General features: G+C 38.1%; 1 protein-coding gene across 2 annotated transcripts in view; it reads left to right on the top strand.

Moving 5' to 3' along the window:
* BNC2 (basonuclin 2) overlaps positions 1-18,450 on the top strand; it is a 412,566-nt gene that overhangs the window by 92,687 nt on the left and 301,429 nt on the right. The window contains exons 2-3 of one of the 2 annotated variants that reach the window (XM_011990862.1): positions 230-355; positions 10,389-10,589. The exons of the other annotated variant lie outside the window; for it this stretch is intronic. Coding sequence (XP_011846252.1) covers positions 230-355; positions 10,389-10,589 — 327 coding nt within the window. The remainder of the gene's footprint in view (positions 1-229; positions 356-10,388; positions 10,590-18,450) is intronic. 2 annotated transcript variants of the gene reach the window in all.

The raw sequence follows: 18,450 nt of genomic DNA, 5'->3' as shown, positions 1-18,450 counted from the left end.
TGAACCCGGGAAGCGGAGCTTGCAGTGAGCCGAGATCACGCCACTGCATTCCAGCCTGGGTGACAGAGCAAGACTCCCGTCTCAAAAAAAAAAAAAAAAAAAAAAATTTGTTTAGTTCGTCATTGGTGTGTTATATTTGCAATTTCTTAAAAAGAAGTTTTGATGTACTCAGTGCTTTTAAGTAATACTGTCTGGGCATATGTAATTTCCTTTCCCAATCTCTCAATAGGCACACCTTGGGCCTACTCCACCTCCACATAGCCTTAATTACAAATCAGAGGACAGGCTTAGTGAGCAAGATTGGCCAGCATATTTCAAGGTCCCATGTTGTGGGGTTGATACATCTCAAATTGAGGTATGTTGTGTTTTTTTTTTTCCCCTTTAAGTTACTTGGACACACTCGCATGCTTTGACTACCTAGTTAAGATATTTCTCTCACCTATTCTTTCTGCCACTCTTACTGTCTTTCATACTCATCCTTATTCTATGAAACTCAGATATTTACTTGCTTCCTAACACTTCTTGCCCCTGAAGAAATCATGGAAAGTAGATTTAATGATGGTTATTTGAATGATTTTGAATGTGATAAAGTATCTGCCTTCTATTGTTTCTCTCCCCACCTGTACTTACTTCTCTTTTTCTTTTTCTGTTCTTTCTTTCATACTGTTTTAGGGCTAGTTTATTGTTATTACTATTTTTAATAGTAGTACTATATTAATAGTGTTAATAGTAAACTTGTAAAACTGAAGTTTAACATACTTACAGAAAAGTACACAAATAAAAGCGTACAGCCTGATAAATTTTACACAGTGAATATACCCAGGACCACCAACTAGATGGAGATACATAACACTACCTGAGCCCCAAAAGTGTCCCTTAGCCCAGCCACTCTTCTCCACCAAAGACAATCACTGTGCAGATCTTCTAAGCGACCTGTTAAGTGTTCATATTTTTAACTTGCCGTTAATAGGTTTCTGGCATCTTTTGGGTTTCTTAATTTGGAAGACAATCTCTAAGTTCATGAACATTTGCTTTGTTTCAACATTTTTCGATTTAAATATATATGCATATAAATAGTCTCTGTCAAGGCCAGTAGATTGCTTGACGGTAGGAGTTCCCAGACTTGCCTGGGTAACATAGCAAGACCCCATCTTTAAAAAAAAAAAAAAAAGCTAGGTGTGGTGGCCGAGATGGGAGGGTTGCTTGAGGCCAGGGGTTTGAGGTTCCAGTGAGCTATGATTGTGCACTGCACTCTAGCCCCAACAGAGCAAGATCCTATCACTTAAAAAATAATAGGCTGAACTGGGCATGGTGGTTCACGCCTGTAATCCCAGCACTTTGGGAGGCTGAGGCAGGTGGATCACCTGAGGCTGGGAGTTCGAGACCAGTCTGACCAACATGGAGAAACCCTGTCTCTACTAAAAATACAAAATAATTAGCTGGGCATGGAGGCGCATACCTGTAATCCCAGCTACTCAGGAGACTGAGGCAGGAGAATTGCTTGAATCTGGGAGGCGGAGGTTGCGGTGAGCTGAGACCGTGCCATTGCACTCCAGCCTGGGCAACAAGAGTGAAACTCCATCTCAAAAAGAAAAAAAATGAATAGGCTGGGCCCAGTGGCTCACGCCTGTAATCTTAGCACTTTGGGAGGCAGAGGGAGGCAGATCATGAGGTCAGGAGTTGGAGACCAGCCTGACCAACATGGTGAAACCCCATCTCTACTAAAAATATAAAAATTAGCCAGGCATAGTGGCACACGCCTGTAATCCCAGCTACTGAGGAGGCCGAGGCAGGAGAATCGCTTGAACCTGGGAGGCGGAGGTTGTAGTGAGCTGAGATCGCACCACTGCACTCCAGCCTGGGTGATAAAGCGAGACTCTGTCTCGAAAAATAATAATAATAATAAACAATAATAATAAAAAATAGTCTCTGGTTTTATAAACATTTTTGAAACTTTATACTGGGATTTTATTTTTTAAGTTTATTTTTTAGGTTTGTAAATTGCATATGAGGGAGTATCATTTTTAGAGTTGCTGTTTTTCTGTGATAATTCTAAAGGCAGTGTTGAGTTTTTCAATAATTTTGTAAGGTACTGAGCTCTGCCCTGCAGTATGATTTTATTTTTTCTTTCTTTCTTTTTTTTTTAAAAAACAGAATGGAGTGCAGTGGCACGATCTTGAGTCACTGCAAACTCCGCCTCCCAGGTTCAAGTGATTCTCCTGCTTCAGCCTCCTGAGTAACTGGGATTACAGGCCAGTGCCACTGTGCCTGGCTAACTTTTATATTTTTAGTAGAGGTGAGATTTCGCCATGTTGGCCAGACTGGTCTTGAACTCCTGTCCTCAAGTGATCCACCTGCCTCAGCCTCCCAAAGTGCTGGGATTACAGGCGTGAGCCATCGCACCTGGCCTGCAACATGATTTTCCTGGATGTTGGTGAATCTCAATCTTCTTTTCTGACAATAATTTTAACCATTATTATGACACCTTTACTGAGGCTGCAAGCTTCTTGGCCCACAGACTTTAGAAGGAAATAAGTAAGGAAATTAACATTACCTTAGCTGGGCATGTTGGCTCACGCCTGTAATCCCAGCACTTTGGGAGGGCAAGGCGGGCAGATCACTTGAGGCCAGGAGTTCAAGACCAGCCTGGCTAAAGTGGTGAAACCCCGTCTACCAAAAGTACAAAAATTAGCCGGGGGTGGTGGCATGCGCCTGTAATCCCAGCTACTTGGTAGGCTGAGGCAGGAGAATTGCTTGAACCCAGGAGGTGGAGCTTGCAGTGACCCGAAATCGCAGCACTGCACTCCAGCCTGGAAGACAGAGAGAGATCCTGTCTCAAAACAAAAACAAAAAACAAAGAAATTAACATTACCTTTGTGATTCTTGCAACTTTCATGTTCATGTTAAAGTAATTTCCCATTGTGTGTGCCCCTAGCCGGTTTTTTGTTTGTTTGTTTGTTTTAAATTCATTTAAGTAAAGCCATCACTGGTTCTTTCCTTCTAGATGTTCTCATAAAACATTGAATATAGGTTTGATAAAAAGAAGCCACTGTTACTGTTTGGACTTGAGAGAAGATTAATAAAGTCACTTTTTCTTTTTTTAAACCAAAACAAGGTAGGTAAATTGTTTGACCTTTTGTAGGCACAACATTCATGCTGACCTCAGCTGCTTTTATTATCTGCAAATATCTTGAGTCTAAGGATTCATCATTTCCCTAACATTTTGTAAACTATCTCATCTACCATACCTACTCAAATCCTTTTATTTTAAAATTTTTGTAGTGCATCAAGGGATTATGGCTTTTTTGATGTGTTTCTATGAAACTGAGGCCCTGATTAGGCTGTCAGCAGATACTGTATTACATTGATTGTTTTAGTTGGTAGAGACACACGTGTCAACTAGACCAGTTTCTCCCTTTTGCTGAGAAGGGTGAAGCTTTTAGATAATATTTAGTTATGGGGGATGTTTGTGCCACTGTTTAAAGTGATTTGACCCTGGGTCCTCCTCCAACCTTACGTTAGAAGGCCTATTTTCCTCTCTTGTTCTAAGGGCATGTAATGAAGTCTTCAGTACACAAACTTTCTCCCTCCCTGTAGGTGAGTGGTTATTATTATTTTTTTTTGTCACGGGCTCGGATATCATGTTCTTATGTGTAAACATTGGACCATATAGTACTCACAATACTTTGGCAAAAAGCAAACCAACCGAAAACTGAAGGCATGCCTTCGTGTCTTATTTGCAACTTGGACCATGATCTTGCCCCTTGAAATCTTCAGGCTGTTCTGATGAAGCCTTCTCTATGTTGAAATGCCCAGTCAAGGTGGCCAGAACCATCTGGAGAAGGTAGAGTTGTAAATATGAAGTAACATGTATAATTCTAAAGGATTCTTATAATGAGAGAGAGGCCAGTGACTGAGGCTGGCAATCAGCTTTTTCTGATTGCCAGCCTGAAAAATCTTCTGAAAATCATAAGCTTTTTCTTTCCTTATTTGAATCTGTAAAGACCCATAAGTGCATTTTGAATTTGTTCATCTATAAGCTGTTAACCCAAATTCATGTCCCAGGTTTTTAAGAGAATAAGCAATAGAATATAGGTGTTTCCAAAGAGGAAGACGTATAGAAGCAGATAGGTGTCTAGTTCATTCATTCACAGATAGGCACTAGGTTAGATCCAGTAGTTGGCATGCATGCATCAACATGTTAATCGGAATTAAAGGCTGCTACATTTAGGCTTGGCTAGATCATCTATAAATTGAAACACAAAAGGGAATTGTTAACTAGGGAAGTATTTGTCCAGGTTCCTTAAAGTTTAAATACAGGGATCCAACTAGTATTCTCCAAAATTTTTCATATCAGACTTTACTGCTGTGGAGCACTTGGCTGTTGTAAGAGGAGTGTTTCATCTCTTATAAGTATGGTAATGAAAGGAAATTAGGAGCCAGTGGGACAGTGCAGGGACTTAGGTGTAAACAATGGGTGAATCTTTTTTTTTTTTTGAGATGGAGTTTTCGCTCTTGTTGTCCAGGCTGGAGTGCAGTGGCGTGATCTTGGCTCACTGCAACTTCCACCTCCCAAGTTGAAGCGATTCTTTTGCCTTAGCCTCCTGAGTAGCTGGGATTACAGGTGCCTGCCACCATGCCTGACTAATGATAGGTGAATCTTAATTGTGAAGATTAGTATGTTTATGAGTAGAGATGGCTTCATATCAGAACTTTATCTTACAAGCTACTCTCTACTTTTCCGCCTCCCTACTCCATGCCAACAGAGTTAATGTAAGCATAGTAGAGTAATGTTTCATCTTTGTGCGTGTAGTTTTCTTTTTTCGGGGTGGGAGGAGGTGAAGTTTTTACTGTCTTTCCATCTATTTACATATGTGAGTCCAGGGAAAACAGGCAGCTTAAATTATGATATAATTTTTTACAAAGGGAAAACCTGAGTTGAAATTATTGTTTTACTTTATTCATTTCTTTACAGTGAGTCAAAAATTTTTTCCCCTTAACTTCACATAGAAAATGAAACTTTACACAATAAAGTAAGGATGGCAGGTTTCACAAGGGAAAAAGGTTGCTGTCAACTTCTCTCCTCAGGAATATGGAAATGTGGGTGGATTATCTGTTCAGAAGAGGTTTCCTTTATTACTTATTTTTCCTTTTTTCATTTAAGACATCTGTTAACATTTCACACAGCCCAACAGATGTTGGAAAGCAAGTCCCATACTTTGTTCTCAAGAATAATGACATTTCCTCAGTTGGTTCCCCCACCTCTGTGACTGAGTCCAGCCTGCTGCATAATTTGCATATATTAAGTTATATACCTTAATGCCATATGAATTTGTAACTTCAGCATTATTTTTATATGGTAAAGTCTGATTTGATTAGAAACTAGTTTACATGTTGCTCTAGAATTAAGAGAGGGCAAAACATTTTAAAACTCTTCTTTAAGAATGGCAACCTGATTCCACATAGAAGATTGGATAGCCAGTTTTTAACATTTTTTTTCTATAAAATAAATGAATTACAAAAGCTTGAGTTGTTTCTCCATAAGGAAGTGCTGATTGTCATGCGACGTGGAGCGTCATTTTTATTATTTTGGCAAGAACAGGGACAGTTTTGTCTTGACAAGCCATTAGATGAATACCAGCATGTGTCACATGAAAAACCACTGATCTTTAACCCAGCTCTGTACTTAACCAAGCCTTGAAAATGAATAGTGAATAAAAGAAGAGCAAAGGCAGAGCACACTGCAGATTATAGAATCTGTTAACAATTGCTGAAGTGAACCCAGGGAATTACAGGTATTGTTCTGTGAACCAGCAGAAGTTCTAGAGATGCTTGTTAAATTGTATACATAAACTACACATTTATTTTATATTTGTACAGGATTTACATTGTTCGAGACAGAAAAAATAAAAATCCTAGAGTACTTTCTCAGTGCAGCAAATGTGTGCTTTTATCATAAAATCATATATATTTACATAGAACTCAATGAGGTTTTTTTCCTGCAGTTATATAACTTATTTTAAGAAAGCAATGTGCTTTTAAAGAAATTAAGTAGAAAGAAGAAACCATATGCTATATGCCCTTCCCCTCAAAGAAAACACCCGACAAACATACATGCAAAACAAAATTCTTTGCTCACTTGCGTTTTCATGTATTCATTGTGGCTGATTTTTTACACCAACATGTGATTTTTTTTTTTTTTTTAGAAAATGGAGGGAAAAACCCAAAACCCACCGTAATACTCAAGTACTGAAAAGATCAGTAACATTTTAAACAGTTGGTTGTGGGAATTATTGCTTACAGAGCTAACAAGAAAGAACACACTTTTTTACTCTGCTGGTGGAATTGCATTGTGCCTCCCTATAGTCTTGTTATCCCACACTAACTGAAATGCAAATTTTTTGTAACTAATTGGATCTCATTGAGGGTGCATGCACAGTGTGTAATTATATGCAAAAAGGTTTTAAAAAGTAAAATTTCCCTGCAATTACAACTTTTAATTACTATCCAAAACATGGCACCTATAGCACAGGTTTAGAATATATATGTCTGACTTTTTTACAGATTACTCAAAAACATGAGCTATGAAATGCTTAATAAGGTGTCAGCTCGAAAGTTACAGGGAAAATGTTTAATTACAGCAATCTATAAATTTAATTTTACTATAGTTATATGAAAATAAAGATTTCTTTTTAAGTTTAGGATTTAGTGTATTAGAGTATGAAAGGCATGTTATAGTGCATTCCTTTTCTTGGAAGATTTTAAATGTTAAAACATCGTCAACATCAGAAATCACTTCCAGAGCCATTGTGTTTTTTTTTCCCTTTGGTTCTCCAGTCTATTTTACCATTGTAAAATGCTTTTGAGTTTCTTACTTTGTGTAAGTATATTTTTGCTTATGTGGTGTGATGTGGGGGAGGTAGTCACATTCCCACAATGTCTTGAACTTGGATGCAGTGAAACCTAGTTTGGTGGACTCCATAATTTCCATGGTCCATCTCTCACTATCAGTAAATGTGGGAAAGCCAACAGATGGCATTTAAGTGCTTCTGATTCTTTAACCTGAAATACTCAGAATCAGCAGCAAAAAGCAATTATTGTGGAAGTGATACTTGTCTTCTTCCTCCTAGTTTTAAATAATTTTCATATAAATGATTCCAGAGAGTTATTCCATAATTGTCAGACTACGTAGCCAGTGGAAAAAACTCAAAAGGCGTATTTGTGCCTTGTAGGTGTATTTTTTTGTACCTGTGTCTGTAAAACAATACAGGTGTCCCAGTTGTTAGATAGAAATTACCCTAACATCAAATATTCTACACAGTATGTTATATGTGGAAGTTCAGATCATGTATCTTGGGGATTTATAGAGGGGTCAAATGTTCTTTTCAAATATTTTTGTTAAAATGAGTGTTAGAGAAACTTAAAATCTTATTTATTATTGAGTCTGGATTAATTGTTGTCTCTTTTTGTAACAAAGCTTGTCCTCTTTGTAAACCTGTGTTACAAAGTAGTTAAGATTTTGTTTGAGCAAATCCATTTAGCAGGTGCACTACTGTATATTTGTTATAAAAAAATATTTTTTAAACCTTAGAAAGATATCCTGCTGTTTTTAAGGCTTGTGTTGTGGCAATGACATGTTATATTGCAGACCTGTTTCAGCCAGGGCCACCTCAGTCCTTGATATCTGAAAGAGCTCAGTTTGCCTATACTGGGTAGCATTTTGTCAGAAGACTGCTGGCTGGGCAGACTAGATTTGGATGTATTAGCTAGTCAGCCTAATAACCCTGTACAGACTGTATTGATTTTCTAGGAGAGAGTTTATGAACTAAATAAACTTGGGGTTGGTGTCTTAATAAACTGCTTCTCTCAGTCTGTCACATTTAGTTACGGAGCTGTGCAGTTTAGGGGGAAAAAAGGCTAATTCTGTTACAGATTGTTCACAGCAGGGTCTCCAAATTAGCCCTTTGTTTTGTAATGCCACCTTGCTTGGGCTCGCTTTGAGCACATTTCTCAGTTTTGCCCTAATGAGTTGCAACACTGATAATGTGGCTGATGATCTTTCATTGATTTCACTATCACTTGCTTGTCTGGTAATTGATCCGTTGCTGAGCCTCTAGTTAATTATATCGGCTTTGACATGGCCCGGTCCACGGGGAATTTCAAGTCTTGCAGAATAACAGTTTTAATAAAAGAGTCTATTACTGCAGGTGCTTGCTGCTGCATGCCAGTTGATTTTTGTGTTGTTAGTGTGTGTGTGGGGTCGGGGGTAGGATACCTGGGAAAGAAGAGGACTGCAGGACTGATAGAAAAAAAGGGGTGGGGGCTAGAAAAAGAGGAAGAGGGCGTGAAGGAGGGGGAGAAAGAGACAAGGAGAGGGCGAGTGAGAGGCGAGAGAGAACACACAGGCAAAAAAACACACAGGCAAAGTGATACAACAGAGCCTGAGTGGAAGGAGGAGGAAGCTTGCTATTGACAGTGTCCTTAAGCCTCCCACAAATAACAGCCATTAGTGGGAAGGTCAGGAGCTGAGCAGGCAGCTTGACTGAGGCACTGAGTGCCACTTCAGAAATCAAGAGGCTAGCAAATTTTAGAGGGAGTTTAAGTGGGTAATAGCTAGCAGTAAAGGTACAGTCACTGTTGACAATTGACTCGTAGGGGCTTTTCCTGCCCTCCCCCCAGCAAGAATATTTTTATTGACCACAGGTGGACTTAATATATTTTAAGGCAACAATTCTTTGGGTTCTTGTTTGTTTCCTCTCAGATATTGAATTTGCTTCTTTTGAGACTTTTTTGTGCTTAATGGTGGTGAACTGGAGGGAAGTTTAACAGAAAAGCTTTCAGGAGATGTCGGTTCTAGAGGGGAAGGCACATTTGTGTCAACATAGTGTACGTTTTCTCATCTTTTCTCATTGTCCACTAATGACACAGAGCTGCCACTGAAGCTCTTTTCTGTTTCTTTTGTTGTTTCAGAGAGTAAGGTTTATTGTTATTCTTGAGTTAAGAAGGAGCAAGGAGAGTGGTACATTTGTCCTCGATATTTGTAGGTGGTTGAAGATTAATGTTCCTTACATTTTAAGTTTAGGAAGGATGGCTTTTTCCTGCTGACTACTTTTATGAGATGGCATGAATTTAGCTTTCCATTTTGAAGTTACTGTTTATGTACAGTGCGTTTTGTTCAGTGCTGCTTTTCCATAAATAAGGCAGACAAACACTATCTAATAAATAGGTGAATAGTTTTAAGACTTGTTTAATTAAAAATGTGACATGTTATCAGGAGTATATTTCATCAGGCAGGAAAACGTTATAGAATTTTCCACAGATATATTGAATAAAAAATGGAGTTTTTATATTGACTACTTTTTGCCTGAAATGGGACAGGCTTTTTTTGTTTATCTTTTTCTTTTCTTATGATTTGAAAGGATATTGCAGATGCTTCATCTAGGAACTTTAACAATGGATTTTTTTCTACTTTTGAGCTTTAAGAAAAGGTATACTTTTTTCCTTTGCCATTCAGTTTCTCATTACTTAACATCCAGTTTAGTAATTAATAGCCTCAGGTACTAGATATTAAATAGTATATGTTTATATTTGGCAGATGTTTATTGTGCATCTTCCATGTTATAAAAACTGCTAGGCTTATTTACCTACTCTTCAGAGTATAAGGTCACATCTCTATGTATGTTATTTAGGAGTTTCTATATGGTTATAAATAGCCCAGCACATACGATACGACTTTCAGGAGCTAACATTTAGACATAACTGAGCCAACTTTACATTCTCTTACAGCTGACTATTTTACTTTCTTCAGTGTAATTAAAAAATATTTACGTATCACAGTTTTCACAAATGTTAAAGCAAAGACTGGTGTATGTTAAAGCAAAGACTGGTGTCAGATATTATGTGTTATATCGGAAAGCATTGTTGAGAAAAATTCCCGAGGAAGGGCCCTAGATTCTCCTCGCCCTGTGCACTGTGATTGTGGTGCTGCCTGGAGTGTGCATAAGTGTGTATCTATCTGTATATCTGGAGAGGGGTTAGTGCAGGGTGTCATTTGGTGCCTGACAGTGGAACAGTGCAGTTGACTCTTAGCTCTGCTATCCAATGACATGCAGTGGCTGAGAGTTTGAAGCTGATGGTTGGGTCTCCAGTGCTGCCTGCACACCTGACAGGCAGCTGTTAAACTGAGCAAAGGCAAGCTTGGGGAGTCACAATCTATGCATAAATGATAGGGATATCTGTGCAGAAGGTGCGAAAGAAGCTCTGACCCCCTCCCTCCCCCAAATCTCCCCCTTCCCAAATGAAATGCACAGTTCAGCCAGCTTCTTAACTACACTACACTCCTGCTACTGGCTGCCAACAGGCTCAAAAAATCCACCTTCACTTTTCAGTCAGAAGAGGCAGAAGTGGATGTGAGAGAAAGAGAGACACAGAGAGACAGAGAGCCAAGGAGGGCAAGAGACTTGACTTTAAGAGACTCCTGTACTGACAACTCCATGCAGTTCGGAACCAGAACGACTACGGCTGAACCAGGGTTCATGGGGACATGGCAAAACGCTGATACTAACCTCTTATTCAGAATGTCCCAACAGGTAAGTTTCTTTCTTTCTTTCTTTCTTTCTTTTTTTTTAAAGAAACCTTGAATTGTTATGGGCACTTTTGTTTCTAGTGTTTTTCTTTCTAAATATTTTTTAAAATGTGGTCACTTCCTAGTTAGGCTCTGTTTTGTCATAACTGTGTTACTGGAATGTGCAGGGTTACTTCATGGTTTCCCTAAGGGCGTCTTAAAAGAAAAAGGGGAAAGGATACTGAAGTAAAAGAAAGCAGAGACGTTTTTGAAAAGTTTCACAGTACAGCCTGGGTCAGGGGAAGACTTAATTTATTTCTTTGTTTTCTGTTAAGAATGAAAAAAGCCACCACCCAACAAATGTATCTTTCTATCAATATGAATCACTTCGTCCAAAGTGTCTGCTCTCTCGGAGTAGGTTCTGCAACCTAAAAAACAGTAATAAAATCTAGGGGCCCCTCAGAACAGCCCTACTGACTTCATGTGGCTGGAGGCACCTTCGTTCAGACCTGAGAAGAGAGAGGAGGCTGTGCAGGCTTGGCTGCCAGCGCCGAGGGTTGCTGGAGGAGTCGGCGTGCGTGGCGGGCTGTGCTGCTCGGTCCTTGCTCCTCGCTCCTCCGCTCTGCTCCTGGCCCCTCTGCTCTGCTCCTCGCCAGCCAGCCCTCTGCGCCCGCCCTTGCGTTCCCTTCGCCGGCTCCGGCCCGCTCTCCCGCCCGCCCGCCCGCCCGCCGGCGCACTCACTCGGGCGCAGCCTCGGCGTCTTCCCCAGAGCCGCTCCTCCGTCCCGGCCGCGCTGGAGGCGTTCGGCTTGCTGGCTCTGCTGGGAAAGCCGACGTGGTAGCGCGAGGCCTTCGGTTACTGATAATTAATCACTGGAGCCGGCGGCTCGTACCATGCGCTCCGTGATACGCGCCCTGTGCGCCGGGCTTCTCTTGCACAATTGCTGGCTCCTTGGCTCCGCGGGGGAGCGAGGGTGAGAGGAAGCGAAGGGGACACAACCCAGAAACTTTCATCTTGGATTGTGCTCAAGTGAGGGAGGGAAGTTCCCTGGTGCCTCCCTCCTAGACACGTCTTGCTTTTCCAAAGCCTACACCAAACCCACACAAAGCAAGTTAGTTTGATATTATCCACATAGCACGAAAGTACTATTGACAAGTATACTTGGATTTTAAGTTGATGGTGGTTGTTAAGAAATATTGTGCCACTCGTGAGGAAAAAAATACTGCAACTGCTTTTTTTTAAAAAAAAAAAAAACACAAAACCCTTTGTACGAGTTCACGAAAATTAAATACTTTCAGTTAGATATTTAAAGTTGTTGATAATAAAAAAAAAATTTGCTAGGCTATAAACTGCTACAAGTTTAGAAATACATTTGCAAGAGATAATACCTACAACCAGGGGTTTGTAGCATTTAGCTAGAGAACAGTTTTAGCACACAATTCTAGATGGGATAAGTGCATTTGAATAAGGTGTATTTTGACATATCCTGTAGAGGGACCCTGATTACTGCTGATACAGTAAGCTGGGATTTAAATGCAATCAACATAAACCCAATAAGTAACTCTTCATGTGCAATTTCCCATTCTTTCAAGTGAAAAGTTCATTTCCACATAGAGATGCTCCTTGTCACTACAGAGTGCTATGAGAGGTGTTTTCCGCGACGCATCCCTGCCTGGGTGGCTTTCTCATAGCTGGAATGCAGAGTGTTTTCGCTAACCTTAGTACCAAATAACTTGTGCCTCACTTTTAAAATTAGATGTCACCTTCAGGGTTTTCCTTGAGTTAGTGGAGGCCGCATGTGTGTGTGTGTGTGTGTGTGTGTGTGTGTGTTAGAAGGGAAGATTGGCTTAGGTCTCCCTCTAGCTAGAAAAGAGTTAATAAAACCAGATAGAGATAATGATCAATTGATAAATGGCTATTGAGCCACATAGATGGTGTTAGATTGCTTATTTGGCACTAGCCCATTTCCAAGTAGATTTGAATCTAAGGAGATTTTGTCATGGAAAACATTTTAGCTAAAAAATAAATAAAAGTAAATAATATAAATGATGGGTCAGAATTAGGAAAATTTATGATGTCTTTGATCCAGCTATCTGTGTGGATATTTTGTGTGTACCTGTGTGTGCATGTATGTGTAATGGTGAGCATCAGTGACTATATGGAGAGAATAGAAATGTAGGGAACTAATTTATGCTTAATTGATGCTATTAAAAGTATATAATATTATGCTATTTATGAAATAAAGTAGTACAACAAAGGGAGAGAAATCACAGTTTTAAATATGTTTATTTTTTGGTTTTGATGTAGTTAGCAATCACTCCTACCCCCCCAACTCACGTTTTTCTATCGTGGTCACTAAATGTTTGCCTCTTGTGCATTTTTGGAAAGTATGTAAGAGAGGATATGAGCTTACATGTTTTTTCTCTTCAAGATGACATTTTAGTTTGTATAAATATTACATAAACTTAAGTTCAAACTATGTAAGTGAAAGTATGTGTGCTGTTCATATTTAATGTTTGTTTTTCTTACCTATAATTCATCAGCAATGCTGATTCAGCACGTGTGTGTGTGTGAGAGAGAGAGACTTATTGAAATTATATCTCTGATATCTCTTGAAGCCAGCCATTTCAATGAATATTACTTTCAATATATACAGTTAAGCCAGCTTTTGTTACAGGTAAAAGTTTTTCCAATTTAATCAAATATGTAGAATTCTGTATATCTCATTTCTAAGGCATCATAAAGAGGTTTCTCTAGATTATGATTATTTTATTTCTAAGTAATATTTACTTAGCTTATGAAATGAATAAAATTTATTGGGTTATATTTCTTATAAAGTTTTCTTTAGTAGTATAAAAACTAATATTTTCCTGATTATTTAGACATTTGAAAAGTCTGACTAGTAGGGCTGCTAATAAAAGCTTTCAAAACTGAGTTACAGATAATTTACCACCAGTGCTTAACTACAGAAAAACTTGTGGGAAATGTCTCATGAATACTGAAATTTAATAATCTGGTTTTATGTGTTCTATAAGTAAACTGGGAAGTAGGGATACAAAAATCTTTGTCTTTTGTTTCATATGAACAAAGTTGGATCTGCTTAAATGTGTATCTTTCATTCTGTCTAATAGTAACAAACATCATAGTCTGAAGCCAATTTGGATTTAGTGGCATTAAGTATGTGCCCCTAAAGTTCAAGTTAAGACTATTTGACTACAGTTTCCTGTGCCTGTACATTTTTTCTTCTATATTGAAGTATGATTTTCTCAAATTATTTCTATGTATATGGCTGAATATTTGAGAACCTTAAAGGGTATGACATTGTGTAAAGGGAGTTCTTCTTTGGATCAGTTTGATCAGTGACAGGTGGAGAATGAACCTTATTTTGCCTATTTTAGTTTCACAAGGTACTGTTAAAAGCAAAAAATAAGGCTTGCTTTTTCAAGTTTTTTTTTTTTTTTAAATCACACTTGAGGCAATTTTTCTATTTGTATAAATATTCTATGCATTTGAGAGAATAGTAAATACAATTCTTGTAGCTATCTCAAGGGATGTAATAGTCCAGTCTATTTAAAAATCTTTTCAGAAAGGAAACCATACAGGTAAATAGCTATAGCCCACATTTAATGTGTTACTAGAGACATTTACCTTTTGTTATTGGCGAGGTATATTTAACCTGTTTCAAATAAAATGTAGATCCCTTAATAAGGTCTTTTTTCATACTTGAATGAAATACTAAGTTAGAATTATAAATGACTCTGTGCATCATTATGTAGTAATTTAGGATTCACCCGATGATGTAACAAAATTAACAACATAATTTCATTGTGAAACTGTGTCTTATTAAAGAACAACTGTCTGACATTCTCTTACAGTTGCTTTATTTAACTTCATGCAAATATTATTAGTAGTGACATTTTTCTATTGTGCATTAGATTCTCTCATTAGCATGATGTGTTAGTTATCACCAGAGAAATCATTTTCTAGATAGGTGAGGGGCAAACCAAGAAAGCTAAAAATTAAATCAACGATTTACATTAATACCAGAGCGTCTGCTCACCAGAGATATGACAGAGTAAAAGCAAACTTTCTTACTAATATAAAAATCTAGCACCTTTCAGAGAAATGATAAATAAAATATAAGAAATGTATAATAACATTGCTAGAATCCATTTAAAAGAGTGCTCAATATGAATTTTCTTCAAGAATTTTTTTTTTTCTATTCATATAGGCCACCAATCTCAGTTTCTGGAATCTATATTTTTAAATGAAAATGGTTTTGTTCCTACCCCCAATTTTTTTGAGTATTTATTCACTAGTCATTTAAAAGGCGTATATATAGTATTACGAGTCAGACACCTAATTGTACATGGTGGTTTGGGTCTTCTTTATAGTTCATACAACACATTTTTATTCCAAACTCTGTCCCACTCAAATAGACATCCCTTTTTACATAGGATGTATATTCTTATTTAATCAAAGTCCTGAGTAAAGCAGTTGATAGTTAATGGTCTTTGAAAACGACTTTCATTGCCAGGCGTCATCCATCCCTAGCTTGCTTTCTGCAGTTTTCTCCCTTTTTACTCCCTTCCTTACAGTTAGTGTGTTTGGATGATCTTGTCTTACTGAAAAAGGATTAAATTGACTAAACTTGTGGTCTTAATGCTGAAATAAATATTTATATTATATTAAGAGGCATGCAGTTTTAGCCTGTTGAATTACTAGGCTACTACCTCCACTTTAGGCCCCTCTTAATTTGAGTGGTAAGGTTATATTTGAATTATAGACATATATTCAAATATAATTCTCAGTATATTTTCTGATAACATAACACTAAAGTAGGAATATTTAGGTATTTGTATTTGTTAAGATACAAATTGTAGGATAGAGACAGGTGCTTGGTTTTGTCCTAAACTTTGAAGGTCTGTAGATAACATGCAGACGAAACGTAAGAGATACTGTCTCATTTGTAATGCAGTGGGAAAGTAATAGTTTATGTGTGTGGTATTCTATGTACATGTAAGCAATGCAGATAAAGCATGCACAAACATTCTCAGATATGTATTTTGTATTTTGTATATGTTAAAAATCTGTGCACAAATTTGAAGTTTATTTTCAACATGATTCATTTAAATGAATTTGAACACAGTAGGTGATCATTTTGAAATTATTTAATTTTCTCACCTTTCTGTCATCTGCAAACAGGTCCATTATGTTTGTGTAATTTGTAAAGCCTTTTGCTAAGGTGAGCCAAGTAACCGCAGTTGAAAAATAAATCCCTCTAAGGTGCAGATATCTTATCTATAATTGTAGGTATTTTTAATAATTATATTTATGAGTGTATATTCACATTCACTGATAAATCCAATTATTCATGCATAGCTTTATGGAAATCTGATTAATGCAGTGACAGGACAGATTTGGGCTACCACAGCAGCACATCCTCCCACTCCCATGTCAGGGTTAAGAGCCGCAGCAAATCCTCCCTAACTAATTAGATGCTGAGTAAGGCATCTCTGAGAAGTTGGGGCTGAAGCGAATGGGTCACAACCAAGGCAGGATTGCAAGGACTCCAGTGATAGTGAAAGCATACAAGTTTGCCAGGTCGTTGTGACACAGGGAGCTGATTCCAAAGGAACAGTCCGTTACAGATAGTGAGCTGGCGTCATCCACTTGAATGAAAAACACAAATTCTAGTGCCTCCCTCTCTCTACCTTGTATGCCTTACACACACTCAAAGAAAGTTGCATTGGGTGTCTGCCGTTATCTATCTGCAAAGCTTTTGAGAGGATTTCCTTATAAACGTGAATAGCTAATGATTCTGTGCAGCTCAAGAGGTATTTTCTGAACTTGGCACTCTAGATTAGCACATATATCAAAAGGAAAGAGGAAAAGAAATTGGAATTTGCTTTTACCTTGTGTCCATAATTTGAACCATGGTGTTTGAATCAATCTAGGAATTAACTCCTTTTTCCCCAAAGAGTGCTGCCAGAGAACTTTGTGGTTGTAGGAAAAAAACAGAGTGAATCGGGTGGGTTGACTTTTTCAGTGAGAGAAATTTTCTGTGGGATTCCCTGCTTGTTATTGTCCAAAAAACATGGAATATAATGGTTCCAAGATTTCCTTTCACGTGAGTTTTGGAGCCTGGTTTGTTATGCGTGTAGAAATGATTCACCATTTGAAAATCCTCTTGTACCTTTGGTGGTATGCTTTTGTGGTCTGTTTATGGTGCTGCTCAGTGACCACCCTTCTCCAGGCCTTGGTCAGAAGATTGTTTGGGGGTCCTAGGAAATGCTGGATCTCACTACTGTCTGCCAAAGCTCATGCCATTTTTTATTTCCAGAAAAGCAACTGGCTTCTACATATTGCTGGGTGATCTTCATCTACTGAAGGACCCCAGAGACAGGGAGAAAGGGAGTCAAAGACCCTTTCAAGAAACTCTGACATTTATTTTTAAGCTTTAGAGAAATAAAGGAAAAGAGACATAATTCAGGAACAACAGCCTTTATATCCTCATATAGAAACAAAACATTGGGTAATAGAGGGAATGTTTTCCTATAAGAAAAACTAGTAAAGATGTAGGAAAAATATGATGAAAAAAATCTGCTAAGCAGCTCAAGGTCTAAGAAGTTTTAAAATGTGCAGATGACATCCCAGAAATGATGTCTGGGGCCATGACATCCAGGGTCTCCACATTTCCTCCTCATTGAGCCTGACCTGTACTGCCATCTTCCTCCCCAGGTTTAAAGAAAGTTTAACGAATAGGAAAAATAAAAGTATTGATTATTTTTTAATTTGTACATTCCCCTGTAGGAAGCCTCGCAGATTTCACAGTGTGCATTCAAACCCTCAGGTGAAAAATTTATGACTGGAGTTCATTTGGGTGAAGACAGTGTGCAGTGTCATTCTGTTCAAATGCTGTATGTAGCATTTCATGCCACAAAGTGCAGAGATCAGGGGAAGAGAGGAATCTCTGTATGTTTTCTTCATTCACAGAGCTTTCTTTAATGGAAATGCTTGTGGAAAAACAACACATTACTCAAATTGGCTAGTTTAGGAACCAGATTCTCAGCTTATTAATCATCATTCCAATTAAAAAAAAGAATTGATCCTTTAACAACAAAATAATATCCTTTTGTTTTTCTTTAATTAAGCCCATCAGTTTTTCATTTCTCTCTGTAAAGAAAATGAAAATAATCTTGAACAGTAGGAAGTTACTCATTGAAACAACTGATTCTCTTGAGCATATCTGACGTCTTATTTACTCAATACTTTTGAAGTGTAATGTTATTTCGCTACTGTCTTTAGGGTTTATGTGTCATTGAGTGGTGTTGATTTATAAATCTCATTCCTATTTGGTTGGCAGAAATTTGCTTAATGACCTAAATACAAGGTTATTCTGTTCCTATTTCCTTTCTCATAGAGGTAGTTTCTTTCTCACGTTATTCTCTTTTCTTCTCATCTCTCTTATTCTGAATTCCTCCTTACTTTCACTGGCCCTTTTTGCCCTAATAGAAGAGAATCGAAATGCACCTGACACGTAGAAGTAATTGAATAAATACCCTTTTGCCAATACATCATTCTAGCAGAGGAATGAGAGAGAGGTGCCACCCTCAGGTGTGGTCCTCTGTGAGTGCTGACAGGACTGTCCCGAGTGTTGCTGTAGAAGGGTTCTTTAAGTAAGGGCATGATAAAAACGTGTAACCAGGGGCCCCGGCTTATCATTCAGAGGTGCTGAAAGGCAGCTCAATTTGATCCTTAGCCTGTATAAGAAAGTACTTAGATGAAGAGAGATTTTGCTTTACTTTTTTCTTCTTTTAAAAACGTAATTCTTGAATTTATTATTTTGTGCAGTTAGACTTCTACACGAGCTTATTTCCCTAGAA

Source organism: Mandrillus leucophaeus, unplaced genomic scaffold, assembly GCF_000951045.1.
Source record: "Mandrillus leucophaeus isolate KB7577 unplaced genomic scaffold, Mleu.le_1.0 Scaffold384, whole genome shotgun sequence".
In the NCBI taxonomy this organism is placed as follows: domain Eukaryota; kingdom Metazoa; phylum Chordata; class Mammalia; order Primates; family Cercopithecidae; genus Mandrillus; species Mandrillus leucophaeus.
Note: the sequence above shows the minus strand (reverse complement) of the source record. Positions and strands in the feature narration are given on the sequence as shown.